Source organism: Canis lupus, chromosome 19 (genome assembly GCF_048164855.1).
Source record: "Canis lupus baileyi chromosome 19, mCanLup2.hap1, whole genome shotgun sequence".
In the NCBI taxonomy this organism is placed as follows: Eukaryota; Metazoa; Chordata; class Mammalia; order Carnivora; family Canidae; genus Canis; species Canis lupus.
In genome coordinates, this window is record NC_132856.1 from 10258084 (window position 1) to 10275808 (window position 17725).

Genomic DNA, 17725 nt, shown 5'->3' on the forward strand with positions numbered 1-17725 from the left:
CCTGAGATAAAATTAAGAGTCTGGACACTTACTTGACTGGGCTACCCAGGTGCTCCTAGAAACTAGTTTTGTACCTCTAACGAAGGCACCTCTTTGTCTTTTTATTTTATGTTTATTTAGATAAACTTTATTTAATCAAATTTGAAAACAAGCTGGTTTTCACCCCATGGGGGGTGGGGTAATGGCATTAGGAGGGAGGTACAGAGCTGTGGGAAGATTGGAGGGAGGAGATATTAATTATAATTTCCATTAAGGAATATAGACTTTATATTCACTTCCTAAAGTCTTTTTTTTTTTTTTTAAAGATTTTATTTATTTATTCATAGAGACACAGCTAGAGAGAGAGAGGCAGAGACACAGGCAGAGGGAGGAGCAGGCTCCATGCAGGGAGCCCGACATGGGACTCAATCCAGGGTCCCCAGGATCACGCCCTGAGCTGCAGGCGGCGCCAAACCGCTGCGCCACCGGGGCTGCCCTCCTCAAGTCTTTAAATATATTTCTCAGCAATGGTTTTACTCCACATTTCCCACTATGGTTATTCCTAAGCAGTTATTTAGTTTTGTTAAGTTTGGGAATGAAAAAATTTTCTTCATTCATTTTCTTAGTACATAAATGCTATTTATTAATCTTTGCATATGTACCTTCTATCCAGTGGTTTTACTGAACTCTTACCAAGTTTTTCAGCTGATTAGACTTTCTTATTAGTCTAAATCCATACCATTTACAAACAATGAACATTATGCCCTCTCCTTCAAGCGTGATTTTATTTTTTATTTCTATATAACTTTAGATTTTAGGAACTTATAATCTTTAATGTATCCTAGTATCTGACTAATTTCTGTAAATATTTCATAAATGCTCGACAAGAAAGTATATTTTATGTAGAATAATGTTAGTAATAATTCTTATTGTGGGTTCAATAACACACTAAGCACTTCACATACATTAACGTTACTAAACTCATATAAGCTCTATAAAGCAGATAATACTATTTCCATTTTACCAAGGAGGCTCAGAGATGCTTAGTAACTTGCCCAACATCATGTACCTAGTAAAGGGTAGGGTCGTCTTCTTTAAAAAAAAAAAAAAAAAAATTATTTATTTATTTATTCACAAGAGACACACAGTGAGAAATAGAGGAAGAGACACAGGCAGAGGGAGAAGCAGGCTCCATGCAGGGAGCCCGACATGGGACTCGATCCTGGGTCTCCAGGATCATGCCCCGGGCTGAAGGCAGCACTAAACCACTGAGCCACCCGGGCTGCCCAGGGTAGGGTCTTCAAATTCAGTTCAGTTGGATTCTTTCTACTCTACCAATCCACTTCCCTTTCTTTTTTTTTTTTCTCCTCCAGAGCCAGGGGAGAGTAGTGGTGGTGGTGACGGTGGTGGTGGTAGAAGCAGAGGGGAAGAGAGAGAGAAAGAGAATCTTAAGCAGGTTCCTCGTCCAGCACAGAGCCTGACATGGGGCTTGATTCCACAACCCTGAGATTGTGACCTGAGCTGAAATCAAAAGTCAGGCACTTAACCAAATGAGCCACCAGGCACCCCCACTTCACTTTCTTAACACCTCCTTAGTCTTTTTGAAAAAATAAAAAAAACATTAACTAAACTGACAAAAAAATTAATCCCTCCAGGATTTACACTAACTTGCAGCAATATTCTAGCTCATTTATATGACTACTACACTTAGCTTTAATTAAATATTTTCCTTTTGATTATGTTGTTCCTTAAGGGCAAGGTGTGTCCTTTGAATGTTTCTCACTGCTAGAGATGAGAGCAAAAATTCAAGAAAGGTTGATGACTAACAGTCCTAATTCCATTCCAACAGGGGCATGTAGTAACAAAGACACTTTGCCTAGGAATCTTTGCTAGTCAGGACACAAACTGCTATACAACCTCCTTTTCCCAACCTCAAATATAGACACTCAAATGTGTATATGTGTGTCTACAAGAGAGATTTAAGTTATACTCTCACTATATTGTAAATGCTGCCAATAAATTGGTAACATTAATGGAAATCTGGTAACAGCATTTCTTTATATTGATCTAGTTTGAGTAAATTTCCCTAATGTTTGATGCAGAAGAAAAGTAAAATATTTTTAAGAACACAGTATCATTTATCTTCCGTATGTTCTACACTGGGTTTTTATTATCCTGGGGATATACATGGGAAATCCTAGAAGTATAATCTAATCTAGAGATAGAAGAATTAACGAAATTAATAATTTGGAAAAAAAAACCCTATTTTTAGTAGCTTACTTTTTTCACATATAATATTATACAGAATTTTAACATAAAGCAGATGTTACTAGTACAAATCTATTTAAGTGCATATTTACTCAGCAAGTCAACGAATAGAAACAGTAGTTTTTATGAAAATATGAACTATTATGTCATGTTAGATGTAATCTTACATGACCTTTAGCATCTAATTTATTTTTTATTACATAATATTCACAAAATTGGTTTAGAGATAAACTTATAAGAATCACAGAGAACTTTTCAATTAAGCTGAAATTGGCAGGAAAAACTTTGGTAAAAAGACTGTCACCAAAATAAGTTAGCACCACAAGTTTATGCACCAGTGCTCTCAATTGCAATTCAATTAAAATTATCCTGTAAGAGTTACTGTGAAAACCAATGGACCAGATGAATTTTTAGGACCTTCTAATTTAAAAACTCACGAGGATTTTATATTGGATTCAAAGCCATGTTTCTTAGAAAATTTTACACTAATTGTGCAAGACTTTTTGAAAACAAGAACATCCCAAGGATTTCTCATTTACTTCATTCACTGCTGCCCCTTCAACTAAGCCCCACCCAGCTAAATCATATGTAATCTTTATTGTTCCTTCAACAGAGCCCCGTATCTTTCTTGTTTATTTTTCCTTTTTTTTTTTTTAAAGATTTTATTTATTCATTCATAGAGACAGACAGAGAGAGAGAGAGAGAGAGAGAGAGGGAGAGACACAGGCAGAGGGAAAAGCAGGCTCCATGCAGGGAACTCGATGTGGGACTCGATCCCAGGTCTCCAGTATCACACCCCAGGCTGCAGGCAGCGCCAAACTGCTGCGCCACCAGGGCTACCCCTTTATTTTTCCTCTTAATTCTACAGTTATCTGTACACTATCTAGTTCTTTCTTTGTCGGCATGGGAAAACTGTTCCCTGACTTGAGATCTCTCTCTTCCTCTGTAAAGACAGATGTAAAGTAACTATTTAGATAATAATGTTCTTTTTTGGGGGTGTCAGACTGTTCAAGTACTCAAACTGAATTTTTTTATGTGGACCGGAAATAATCATTGTTTACAGATTCAGGAAGATTTGAGATACGTACCTGCATTATCTTTGCAGATATTAGAAGAGTTACTATTCTCATTACTTTGGTATAGGTGCTGAGTTCTAGTCTCTTGGGGTATAGATGATGTTTGAGTCATCCCTTCTTCCAAGGCTTGCTTTATCCAGCGCTACAACAGTAAAAGAACCAGGGAATTATCAATAATCATTTAAAACTACTTAGTAAAGTCATTTTAAAATACATTAATCAGATCATTACATATCAACTGGTGAGAGATGCACTCCAACACACTCATTCAGTTCCATAGTCAAGTATTTTTTTTGTCTTGCATTTCAGCATATTAGAATATTGCCCCATCAATTCCTTCTACGGGGCAAAATTGAGAAAATCTGGATTATACATAATAAGATCCCATCCAAAAATTGAAATCAATAAAAAAAAGAATACTATTCAACTTTTCATATTGCTTAGAATGGGGTAAATGGGAAAGAGATTAAGGAATCTTAGCTTTCATTTGAGAGAGAGACTCTGATCATATAGGATAAAACTAGTACATAAAATAAGTGCCTAAAAGGAAGATAAAAGATCTCTTAAGAGCCATCTGCCCTGTGCTGGAGATATTGGAAGAGGTAATAGAAAAGATTCACAGGAAGACTCTGGATGAGAATAAACAGCTCTTCAGTACAGGAACAAGATACTTCCAAAAGGTCTACTCTCAGATGGAATAACCTATGAGTTTTTTCTCCCTATTAAATACTTTGGTTAAATTGGGTGAGAATAATGCAAATCACCCGAATAAATGAACTTCTGCAGAAATCAAAAAGGGGAAAAAGTCAAAAAGAACTCTCTAATTAGTCACATTTTTTGTAATGAATTCTAGAATCTAAAATGATGAGATATAAATTTAAGTCAGAAAGCGAGCCTGCAAAGATTAGGATAATAAGATTATTCATCCTGAGGAACAGAGAAAATTTCTTACCTGTAATTGTGTTCTCTTAAGATACACAGTTGTAGGTTGCTCACCACTCTGTGGCTCTCCTGCCCTGACATAAGACAGATCGAATTTTGATAAACATCAATTTCTAAATCAGACCCTCCCCCAAATAGGAAGAGCAAGGGTGACTATAATTTTACACCTTTAGAGAACAAGTATTACAGGTAAGTAAATATTCTCTTCACCAGAGAGAGCAAATAGATTTACCCTCTTAGAAACTCAGGAAAAAACGTGAGGAAAATTTCATCAAGAAAAAGTTTAGATCATGTAAATAAATGGCTTTGTGGTCTACCAAATGAAACCAAATATAAAAGTGCAAACACGATGCAATAAGAATGAATAAACGTATAAAAGAGATCTCAATAGTTGGTTGAATTGTATCAACATTTTATGATACGACTAGGTCTCTGAAAAGCCAAACAAGACCAAGAATGAACTCACTTATACATAGAATACTGACATCAAGATGAACTGTCAGAACCACAGCACCTTTCAACGTAAAAGAGACCTTAGAAGTCACCTTGTCCAAAGCACTCATTGTATATAGGTGGGGAAAATTAGGCCCAAGAGGACAAAATGAGTGAAAAATCCTGTTACAGATACCTTTAATACAAGTTTTTCTTTTCAGAGCAGATGATAGAACTCACTTGAGGTCACACTGTGCTTTCCTCCAAGATAAGATAATTTCTTAAATTTCCAGTGTCAAGTATATACACCCATAAAAGAATTTACATCCTGGATCTGATGACTACAAAAAAGGAAAATAAAACCAGGACAGGGGCATCCTAAGGAATAAGTTGCTGGTATGGTTAGCTGTAAGGTTAAACAAAGCAAATATGATCAAACCCATTCCTCCTGACCCTTCTGTATGTCTATGCAATATTTTAGAGCGGATAAAAAAAGAACTTGAACATTTGTTTGTAACTAACAAGTTCCATAATAACAAATTAATTTTGGATACCCTTAGCACCTCAGTTCTAGCCATAGTTACTAGTTCAAAAGAATACTTCTTCCTTCTCCAAAACTCTTAAAAGAGTTTCTTAGAAGCTCAGAGATATATGAGAGAAATGTTTTGATGAGTCTCATTACTATGGGGAAGGAGCAAGGAAGTAATTTGAGTTTTGGAGTCCAAAGATCTGGACTGAAACTGGGCTGTGCCTCTTATTAGCTGCCTACCTCGTGGTAACCCATCTGGGTGTTTCTGGATCTATAAATCAAGGCCAATAACCCAACCTCACAAGGTTATTGTCATGAAGGCTAAATGAGAATGCCTGTGAAGAAAGTTTGTAGTATATCAGTAGGCACACATATTCAGTGAGGACCTGTTCAAATGAATTTCAATGCTATGTATGGAGATACATAGATTATATAACCACTCCCTCCGCCCCAGTATATATAATAGTATACTAATGCAAAGCAAAGTGTTTCATTGTCAGTAAGGATGGTTTTCTAAGAAATCTAGAACACCAAATCCCCCACACCCCATGTGTATTATACCTACAAAGTGTAAGTTTAGAGAAGATTCAGAAAGAACAAGGAAGGACACTACTAAAAGGTTTACTGGTTACTCATGAAATCAATGCTTTCATTTTAAAATAAGTGAAGACCCAATATAAGATATGCTTGCGCTTTTTAAGAACCATGATTCAATATAATTTAGAAACTCCAGGAACATCAAAAATGTTCTGTCAAACATTCTTTAAGAATCTGGATGCAAATATACAACATAGAACTTAACATGATTTTTACTTTGTGAGATTTTTAACCCTTTAATCAGTTAAGAAACAGTATGCCTATCAGCAATACACACTGTTCAGAGGGTGGTTTTTCTCATCTAATTTACACTCTTTTCTGAGAAGTTTTTAGAACACTATTACAATTTTGTTGAATAATGCAGATCTTCTTTGGTCCTACACTAGGATCTAAGTGTCTATTCTAGCCAATTTAAAAATAACTCTTTTCTATTTCTATCTAGAATAAAGAGTTCAATTTCTAGATAAAAGACCTAATTTCATTAATTTTGCACTATAAAAAGTAAAATTCTTATTTTGAAATATAATTTGGATATGAACAGCAAATATAAAAGCTGACTTAATTCAGATCTAAACTTAAAAAAATTTAAGACCCAATTTAAGTAAGATAATTCTGCTAGATAATTAGTATACATAGCCTGACCTCTTCCCAAAGACTAATATAACATACATAGATAAAAGTGCCTGAGCAGAGCATGCAGAAAACAAGACTAAGGATGGTCAGACACATTTGGAGAATATAATACGGGATTTTTATCTGTTGCCAATGGAGATACAAAGATGAGCTACAGATACAAGTCCTAACCCATACAGGTAAAAGGAGTTCTGAGAAATGGATTTTTCTTTCAGATTCAAAATCATATTCTTATATGTTTTTGGTTTTTACAGGACTCTGCTAGTTGGAAAATCCAGATATAGGAAGATTATAACCTAGCATCAGGATGATTAAGGCAGCATTTCAAGGGGCTAGTCCATACCACCTACACTTCAGACTTTATTATTTATCTGTACTAAATTGTCTAACCTCAAAGGACCAAAATAAGGAGACCCTACTGTCTGACTTGATAAGACGGTTCAATAGTTAACATCCTTAGAAGTCTAGTATTACGTCCAGCCAAAGACAGGAAAAAAAGGAAAAAGCTTCTCTCATATATTTATATATTAAGTCATCACCTGACTTGCTCCTCCAAACTAAAGACCGTACCTGTACATTCTCTAATTGTTCAAGAGCACTCTAAAAATGTAGTTAAGATTTTGAGCTGTTACTCTTGAGGGACTGAGCTAAATGTAATAGGAAGATTAGTTTTGGATGCTATATCAGAGTTAACACAATTCTCCAATTACTACAGAATAAGGTTAATCATAATGCTCATAAAAATGCAACAACTTTTTTTTTCCTTCTCAGATGATCTGAGATCCAAGATAAGTGATTTACTGTAAAAATTTATCCCCAGAGACCCAACCCTCCTTTATCACTTAGGTAAATTTCTAGTCTTATTTTTTCTTAAGAAAGATGTCATTGTTTTTATTCTTGACACCTGGAAGTTATTCATGTGATTGTGTTATACTCAAAGCCTCTCTTTTGGCAAAGATCTCATGGTCAAATTTCTCCTTAGGGGTTACTCTACTTGGGAATTTCCCCCAAATAAACCATTAAGTGACTCAAATACTTAGGTAAGATGTGCAATCAGGAAGACTTTCTTCAGTGTATACTACCCATTCAGTGGTAGTGCCCTTCCTTTGTGCATAGAACCCTGCTGCCCTCCTCCCCTCCATATCCCACACCACTTTATCTCATCTTTCATGCCCCCCCACCCCCAAGAAATAATTTCTGCTCTTTGGGGAAAGAGAAAAGCTTTAAGTTTGGAGGAGTCAGGGAAGACCTGCCTGGAGTTGGAGACTTCATCACATCAAATAATCTATATGCAGCATCCTCATGTACGTGATGCCAGTGGAGGAGGGCAATGGCAGACACTGAGGAAGGCAGCCTGAATCCAGATCTGAGGATAAGAGAAAAGGATGTTCCAGGGAACAGACTCTACCTCAAAGGAAGACCATATGAAAGGGTGTCCTAAACTTCTAGAAACACAAAAATGACATTATAGGTCTGAGGGAAGTGATCTATTCCCAAGAGACACCTTTGGAAAATATTCAGGGCTTCTGGGAATTCAGAAAGAGCATTCCAAAAACAACCATCAAACACTACTGCCACTAGATCCAAAACAGTATGTAACTAGAGAAACAGTGGGGGAAGGGGGATAGAGAGGGAAAGAGAGAGAGAGAGAGAGAGAGAGAGAGAACTTTATAGTAGGTTCCGTATTTACTAGGGAATAAACAATCCAACTTGTTATTTGATCAAGGAACAGGAAATATGTCAATTACAATAGGACTTTTCCTCTATTCTCATTCAAATGATAATAGTAATTAAATTCATTCAAATCACAATTCGATCATTTTTTACTTATGCGATATAGTGCTCTAGAGTACCTGGGGCCCAAACTCACACAGTAATCACAAATGGACATATTAGCCAATACCACAAGAGCACATGCAAAGCATCCCTCCCTACCCAGTCATCAACTGCTGTGTGCTCTCAACTCAGTAACTTCAAGGGCTCTTGGAAAAGACAACAGTGAATTCTCACAAAGTGAGCACCAAAAATGCAGCATATATCCCACTTTAATCCTACTGACTCTTGATGCATCACTATTCATGGCTGAAGAACTTGTTATAAATTCAGATGGGCAGAGAAAGGCTGTCTAGAAAATGTTAGATATATCACAATTATAGGCATCCTAGGTTAAAAAAACAAAAACAACCCCACATAAACATAGACATACCTTTTTACAGGAGCTGAAGGTGCCATCAGGCAGAAGGGGCCTTCGACGTCTCTCAGGGATAAAGGGTGAGCCAAAGCGAATGTAGTGTTTGGGGGTGGTGCAAATTAATGGGGAATGGATAAGACCGGGTAACATGTTCAGGGTTGTTGCCAGTACAGTTGGGTCCGTGGTGATACGTAAAGGGCACTCAACAGGGCATTCTTGCTTCTCTGCTTTGTCATTCAACCATTCTGTAACTAGATACTAAGGTAGAAAAAAGATCATTAGTTGGTGCTGGATGTAAAAGCCAGAGGCAGCAGTGTAGCTCACAATGACAAACCTTAGCTAGAAACTAGGACAAGGGTAGACATAGCAGCTGCAGAGAGTAAACTGGGCATTCAGAATGCAAGGATATCTTCCTTCACCCTCTCCATAATCATTAAGGGAGGAACTATTCCAGCTATCAGCAATTTAAGCTCAAACAGTTAAGGAAACAAAAGAAAGGTAGTAGGATGGTTTCAGCTTGCTGTCTCAAAGCTTTTTATCTACAACTTTTCAATCTAATAATACTTAGGTGATTTGTTTTTTTTTCTGGAGATTACAGGTCCTCTCACCACACTACGCCCTTGCCAGACTAGACTCATGAAGATGTATTTGTGACTTACCTTTTTGGTTTTGGGGTATTTAGGTGCAGCGCGGTTGACATGGGATCCAGTAACTGATAACACAGTAGGGTCAGACCCCATTAATTGCCTGTTTTCTCCTGAACTGTCTATATTTCCAGCTTCAGTAGGAGTTACAGAGCTATTATTTCCTCCCTCTTCCAAGGCAGCTTGTGACAATTCTGCCTGTTGTGCAATGGCCTGCTTCTGACGCTTTAGTCTTTGGGCTGAACTGGTCCGGTACCGAGAAATTCGACTCTTCGGTCGGGGCCTAGAAGGCTTCGCTGGAGGTGGCTTGGGGACTGGTTTTTCTGCAGCAATATCCTGTAACAGCACAGTGGAATGCTTATCAGAAATTTCTTATCAGCAAACATTCTATCCAGTCTCCTACTCACTTTGAGCATTCTCAATATTTAGTATTTAGAAATACTAATCTCAAATGTAATCCTTAAAAAAATTTACACAAATCAGCCAAAGAGCCTGTAAGTAGATGCCTACTCTTCACTAATAAGTATTTATAAAATAGGTACAAAGTCAGCTGAAGGTAGCTACCTAATTTTAAGGTTCTTAAGCAGGGAAGGTAATTCTTTGTTTCTTTCCCAGGTACTGAGGTTTTACTTAAAGCTTAGAATTCATGGTCAAGGTAGGGAAAGAAAAGAGGAATGGATACCAAGAATCCTATGAAAGGTCAGGCGCCTGACTGTGCTACATAGAAGAGCCAAAAGAGAAAGGAAATGATTTTTATGAACTCACCACAAACAGTAAGAAGTTACATTCTAGTCTGAAAGTGTCTAGTCATTCAAATTCTGTCTCCCTGAATCCCACATATCAGCTGATGAAAATGGCCTTATTTATTGCAATATAAGGTGAAGCTGAAAATGCAGATTTTTACTATTTCAAAAGACAGATAACTGTCATTAGTAAAAGGAGGGATGTCTAAGGCCTGAAGTCTTCCCATCTCTTACCCCTGCTTGAGAAGACCTCCGGGTGTTTACACCAACACTCTGTGGAGTGCTTGGGATGGCCATGTTTGAAGCAGGGTTGCTAACTTCAGATTCAGGGGCTTCAGTTTTTGCCTCTTCTCCCACGGGGGCCTCTGAGGTGGTGGTAGTAATCTCTATGTCAGAGCTGCTTTGTTCCAATGGCTGATCCCGCCGCTTCTTTCTTTTCTCTAAGTTTTCAAAAGCATGCATGATGGCTTCAACCTTTCTATCTTCCCGGGTCTAGAAAGAAAAAGCATTAGCATAGAAGGAAGCCTCAATAAGAGGTGGGGATATTTTTTCAGAAATGTTATTAATGGAAATTCATAGACATTTAAAGACATTTGCTGGTAAAATGACACACATCTTAGAAAACAGAAGTAAAAACTAAAAATAAAAATTGTTTTTCAAAAAAAATTTATTTTTTTGAGAGAGTGAGTATGCATGTACTTGCGCAAGCTGGGAGGACCAGAGGGAGAGGAGAGAATCCCAAGCAGACTTTCTACTGAGTGCAGAGCCGAATGAGGCTCAATCTCTGGATCCTGAGGCCATAACATGAGCCAAAACCAAGAGTGAGATGCTTAACTGATTGAACCCAGGTACCCCTAAACATTTTTTTTTTTTAATGTTGCAAAGAGTTGTAAAAAAGGAAAGGTCAATCTAAACTTATCAAAATGGGGATCCCTGGGTGGCGCAGCGGTTTGGCGCCTGCCTTTGGCCCGGGGCATGATCCTGGAGACCCGGGATCGAATCCCACATCGGGCTCCCGATGCATGGAGCCTGCTTCTCCCTCTGCCTGTGTCTCTGCCTCTCTGTCTCCCTCTGTGTGACTATCATGAATAAATAAATAAAATCTTTAAAAAAAAAAAAAAAAAAAAAAAAAAAAAAAATAAACTTATCAAAATGGCCAGTTACTTTGAAACTTTAAAATAAAAGAAAAACAGCCATCAAAACCTATTTTTCTCTTGACTTTCAGAATTCAAAAATAACAAAGTAGATTTTCTTTTGCTTCTCAAGACTAGAATTAAATATGGCTGGCTTCAGGGAAAGAGCTGAATTTTTGAATCCCTGTGATCAAAAGATTTATTTTTACGTCAAAACTCAATACAATTCTGGAACAAGAAGCCCCAACATGTATGTGTTCTGTTCTAATCAGGCAGTCCTTTGGAAACTAGACTGTTAGTAAGAAATCTCTTAAGACCATCATTAGATGATAGTCGCTAGCCTACTGTGTGTGTGAGAGAGATATAAAAATAAATAAATCATAATGAAATCTCCTTTATAAAAAAAAAAACCCAAACCATCATGATGTGCAGATGATAGTATACTATCTTATTAAAGAATGAGATGATACAAAGAATACAAGGGGTTCACAAGCCGTGGTAAGTAGCAGGAATGAAAGGATGTTAGAAGGTACCTACCCTTCTGCTATGAGCTGGGTTCTCCTGGTCATCTGTAACCTCTTCTTTCTCTTCTTCTTTTTCCTCTGGATTGTCTATTTCCTTTAGAACAGAGGTGATATTCAGCTGTACTCTTAAGCTCTAAGAATAAACAATCTTTGTCTGGCAGCTAAAACTCTCTAGAAACAATTTCTAATGCTTTATGGTGTTATTCATGAGACTACATGGTAAATACACATGATAAGTACCACACTCTGAACAGTAATGTGGAAAGCAGCTGAAAGGATGTTCTCGATTATTGCCACATCCACCTTGACATGAAGGTCTTTAGGTATTGTTATAAACTCCCTACATAGAACAACTTGTGGCAACCAGGGACCCTCTTTATTTGCAGAGAATCAATACCACAGCAACATTCTCTGACCAGGGGAAGATTACCTCATGGTCACTGGACACAGTTGCTTTCTCAGGAACTTGTTCTGGTTGCTGATTGTTATCCTCTTCTGGAGCCTCATTCTGCTGCTCCATCTCTAACTCTTTCCGTCGAGCTTTTCTACGTCTTGTCTCTGCTCCGATGGTGGGTAAGCTTGGAGGAGGTGGGAGTGGTGGTTCTGCGGCATTGGGATTCCTTTTCTGTATAGGGCAATTCCGGTTCCCCTTGTGACATGCACAGTCCACTTTATAATTACTGCTCCAAAGAAACAACCGAAAGTGCCTGTCTCAGTACCCTTGCAAAATCAGTCATACAGTCCATTGATTCTCTTGGAGAAATAGTGTAGTAATTTCCCCTTGTATTATCTTTAAATAAGTTAAATAGACACATTAGAGTCCTATGAATACTTTTCAATATTCGGTGTTTTGCTATGTAACCCTAACTCTTTCCCTACATATGGTCAGTGGAAAAGAAAGAAAATTTCACTAAGTTCTGTTCTCCTAAATGTCTTTATGCTACTTAGTGGGCAGTGAATCAATAATAGAGGCCGAAAAGGCAATACTTCCCTTGCATCTACTTTTACCATGTCCTCATTTTTTATCTAGTGATTTCCTACTTATTCCTAGTATCTTTTCTTCTTATACCTGTGCTAAACATCATTTACCATATGATCTTTTTGGCCTAAAAGGACCAAGAGAGAAAAAAGCATCTATTTTACAAAATCCATCACATATTTATCTATGACTTGCCATCTCTATTTTTCTGCCTTGTCACATTCAGATAGATTACATGGTTCAAATGGATGGGGCGAATTTAAAAACTTTCGTTCTATATGGTCCCTGGAACAAGTGCTGTGTGCATAACAACAGATGCTACTGCAATTTCTAGGAGTGTTTCATACCTACCATTTTTACTATTCTTGCCATAAAGATATAAAAGCAAAACAACTCTGGTTAGGAGACTGGTGAGCAGTGACATATTATGTGTATGTATCTCTAGAAAAAAACTGCCCCAACTCTGTCTTTCCCTACACAATTTCTAGACAAAAACTACATTATTTATGAAAAGATTAGGTTTAGAAAAAGAGGAAATGACAAGGAACAAAAGTAGAGCAACAAAAAAGCTTAATATGTAAGACAAAGCCATTCATGTATGAAAGGTTTTGTAGGCCTTACCAGTTACTGTACTCATAATCAAACGCTATGGTGACCTCAGCATCCTTGGTGATGGCAGACACTGCATAGATACATAGGTGAATCATCCCATCTGCAATCATGTGTCGCACCTGTGTGAACATGGCTTATGGTTGATGACTTACCATAAAGACCAGGAACTCTCCATAAGACAGAAAAATCCCTTTGCCAAATTAGTTTCTCTTTACTTAAGAGTTACAGGAGTCTATTATGTAACTCCATCATTTGACATGAAACTATCACACAGTAATTATTTGAAAATTTATAATACTTCTTGAAATAAATGGAGAAACCTTGAGATGCTAGAAATTGGGATAAGATCTCTGCTCTGCTCTACATCTTTAAGCCGTTCTCAGTCACATCAGAGAATTAAAATTCCTTAGCCTGTCAGAGAAAGCTCTGGGGATTTTCTTGCAGCATTTGATGTAGCTGCACTGATTATGCACTGAGTAATGAATTCTAGAAATGTCTAGAATTTCTCTTATAATACTATCATCTAAAATCTAAAAAAAGTGCAATCAAACAGCTTAGTTTGTGCCTAATGGACATCTTCTATCATATAGTAATTTCTTTGATATAACCTAAATGACTTCTTATCCAGTCTAGCTCTTTCTCTCTAGCAAATGCAAAATTTGTTTTTTCCCATTTCTTCCTTCTGAAAGAAAATCCATTCCTTGCTCTCATCGTGTCAGAATAAAAGCACTGTTATTTTTTTTGTCTCTTATGATAAAAGATTATAATCATTATCTACAGACCTTGAATTAATCTGGGTGAAGTTTTCAGACTGCCTCTTCAGTAGACTTGTCCTTTGGTGGTTCCATTCAAAGAGAAGTTGCTACAGAAATCTTACCTCTGCATTTGGTGTACACGATCTTCTGATGAACCGAGCATCATTACCGAAAGTACGTGCATCCACACACATCTCTACACCATTGAATTTTGAGTAGAAGAGCACAAAGGGGTATGGTCTAAGGGATATAATTGAAATTCCTGTAATTCTCAACACAAATAAAAGGGCCACCCCATGACTTCACCTCAAATATGAAGCATATGCTGACAGAAGAAGCAGCAGTCCTTTGCAATGCCTAAACTTGACAAACATCACATGTTTGTCTGCTTCTGATTAAAGAACAAGCACAAAGCAAGGAATGCTTGGCTTGGAAAGGAGTCATTACCACTTTATATATTAAACAATTTGCAGATTTATTTATACTTTTCTACAAATAGCAGACAGGTGTGAGCTTATCTGAGCTCTAATCTTTTCCTCAAGAGCATCTTATCAACCAGGATCTTTTTAAAAGCCATACTGCTCTGCCAGGCCCACTTTAGCCCTCACTGCTCAGTGAATGATGTTCTTACTTTTTGAAGAAATGCCCATTGACCTCAAATTGCTGTCGCAACATGACTTTCCCTCGATACTCTATTATAAGAGTGTCCAGAGCCAAGTCTCTTGCAGCTCTAAGGATCTTCCGGTGTTTTTGAACACGAGTGACTCTTCCCAACTGTAGCTGCATAAAACCAGAGGATTAACATTAGACAATAGCAACAGCAGCACAGCAAACACCTAAAGTATTTCCTGAGGAAAAGGCACCAATATTTTTAGATTTTATTTGTATGCTATTTAGCTCAAAAATCAGTTTTTATTAATAATCACAAATTTTTTAATGATAAAAGCTTCTAGGAAGCAGGCTCTATCTAACAAACTGGTCACCTGGTCCCTCACAAAACACAAGATAGATCATAGAAAAAGGTATGATTAAGATTCTAGTGGCTCTATGTCTAATTCAAGAATGAGGAAGAACAAGCTTAACTTCCTATCAATCTTAAAAATTCATACTGAGGATGCATAAAACTTTCCTATTCGTTTTTGTCTATTTTTAATTAATACTTTAAAAAAATAGGTATCCAGACAGTTTCTAATCACTACAACTTGCTTTTGGTTAAAGAGGCTCAACAGCTGGCTAATTCGTTATTCTAAGGGGCTCATACATTTGAAAGAAATGATAATCCCATTATACAACCTCTTCCTAAGGGTCTCAACTACATATAGGAGTCTTTTACCCTTTGATCCTTACCTGCATTTGGGAACCAATAACTGTATTATTACAGGCCAATTCAGTCTTATTAATAGTGTCTAAAATAGCAGGTTTGCCCACAAATTCCTTGCTAGAATGTAGATGTTGTTCAAGGGCGTTCTGTACATCTGCACTGTACTGATTAGTGAAAGCTTCTTCATACTGATCAGTCCATAGTCTTATCCGATTTTCCCATCCCTCAGTTGTATTCTCATCTAAATTCTGTGCTTCAGAAGGAGAATTCTGTAGAGAACAAAGGTCAGGTAGGTTAGGAGAATCCATGCATAAAAATGCGAGGAAAACAGGCTGAATTTCCAGAGAAAATTTATTTTCACTTGGCAGTTGGTGTGGCATAAAAGAGCAATGGCCTGGGGGTTAGGGGATCTGGCTTCTAATCATGGTTTCATTACCACTAAGATGTGAGGCATTGAATAACTTCTTAGACAAGCTTAGTTTCCTCATTAATACAGGGAGAAATTAATTTGGATCATCACTGTCATTTTATGACCATTTTAAAATCACAGAAATAAATTTTGTTATCAGAAGAATGACAAAGTTCATAAGAAAACCTTCATAAAAACAAACATAGATACCTCAAAAGATTAGTTTAAATTTCAATGCTTATGAATACGTGTGTTAGTGTACCAACTCATATTATTCCACTACTCCCAAGAGAATATTTTTGGGTTTTTTTTTGTGAATTATTTTTTCATTATACAATTAATACATGTTCATTCTGAAAATACACATGACCAAAATAAATAACCTGTAATCTCATTTCTGAGACAAAGCCATCATTTTGGTGTGCATCTTTCGAGTGCTCTATTTCTGACAGTTTAAACAGCTGCACCCTCAAGAGGTGAGGCAGGGGCAAGGGAGTGGGTAGACAGTGTAGAAAATGCTGAGAGGTGCTTTGCTATACTTCTCTAGGAAAACCACTGCCCTCTATGGTGACAATACTGAGAAAAGATTATTATATCTCAACAACATTATCCTAAATAGACAGTTTTTATGTTTGAGATACAGAGACACAGCTTTAAGTCTGACACATGTTCTCCTCCATGGTGTTAAAGACTTAAAGTGTCATCAGAAAAACAAAACAAACACGGATAGTGATGATGTCATACCAGTGATGACTAGAAGAAAAAGATACCATAGTACCAAAGCTATTTGCAAATCCATGTCCATACTAAAGTTGCAAATATAGGCATAAGAAAATTAAATATACTTTCCATGAATGACACAGAAAACATTTATGTCTATTTTAACTGCTTTCTTTCACTTTTGTCCCACTGTTTTTGATTGACTGTTGTCTACCATCCTTTCCCCAAGGAACAGGAAAATGAAAAGAAAAAATTAATGCCTTTCTTTTCTACCCTTCTCATTGGAATCAAAAAGAATGAACAATACAAAAAGGGATCTAAGAAACACCTGCAGCCAACACACTGAGAACACAGTATCACCTGCTTGGGTATCAGGAGTAGCTAAGCAAAAGAAAAGTTCAAAACCTTAGATATAAGGGTGCTTAGGAGACTGGGGATTAGAGGTGCCCAAACAGTATTCCCAGGCTTAACCATTCAGTAGTGATCACTAAACCGATGGTTTACTACACTTAATGTATACTGGAAGCCACTGTTATGTTATTAGTTATTGTTTAATAATACAACTCTGACTACTCTGCTGTCTCATTCTTCTGGGTATTCGAAACCGTAACTCAGTACGTTTAGAACATGGTTCCCAAGCAGAGGTGATTTTTGTCCCCAGGGGACATCTGCTAATACGTAAAGTCATTTTTGATTACCATACCTGGGTGCATGTGTTACTGGCACCTAGTGGTTAACGGTAGTCTCCAATAGGCAAACTCTTGACTTTGGGATTAGAATCTAAATGGTAAATATTTTCCATCTTTATGGCTCTCAACCACATCTTTGCTGGTGCTCTTATTAATTAATAATTAATTCTGAGTACAAATTTGTAACCCTAATCAGAATTCTGATATAAGAATCGAACTGGGGTATCCCTGGGTTGCTCAGCAGTTTAGTGCCTGCCTTCGGCCCAGGGCATGATCCTGGAGACCCGGGATCAAGTCCCGCATGAGGTTCCCTGCATGGAGCCTGCTTCTCTCTCTGCCTGTGTCTCTGCCTCTACCCCACCCCCACCCCCCTATCTCTCATGAATAAATAAAATCTTAAAAAAAAAATCAAACTGACTACTATTTTTTTTATTATTTAAATTTTAGGATGCCATAGGATAATCTGTCAACATCTTGAAAATGCAAGCAATATTTACATATAGAGAGATTTATAAGTAGTTTTCTGGGGCAGCCAGTCAATAGCCTTCA

At 37.2% G+C, this 17725-nt stretch overlaps 1 protein-coding gene across 18 annotated transcripts in view; it reads right to left on the reverse strand.

The window, feature by feature from the left end:
- SETD5 (SET domain containing 5) overlaps nt 1-17725 on the reverse strand; it is an 84559-nt gene that overhangs the window by 20122 nt on the left and 46712 nt on the right. For all 18 annotated transcript variants that reach the window (XM_072785271.1, XM_072785266.1, XM_072785268.1 and 15 more), the window contains 10 exons: nt 15385-15627; nt 14669-14817; nt 14160-14277; nt 13292-13401; nt 12122-12371; nt 11705-11785; nt 10269-10526; nt 9307-9627; nt 8663-8905; nt 3336-3465 (listed from right to left, as the gene is read on the reverse strand). In XM_072785271.1, the coding sequence (XP_072641372.1) occupies nt 3336-3465; nt 8663-8905; nt 9307-9627; nt 10269-10526; nt 11705-11785; nt 12122-12371; nt 13292-13401; nt 14160-14277; nt 14669-14817; nt 15385-15627 (1903 nt within the window). The remainder of the gene's footprint in view (nt 1-3335; nt 3466-8662; nt 8906-9306; nt 9628-10268; nt 10527-11704; nt 11786-12121; nt 12372-13291; nt 13402-14159; nt 14278-14668; nt 14818-15384; nt 15628-17725) is intronic.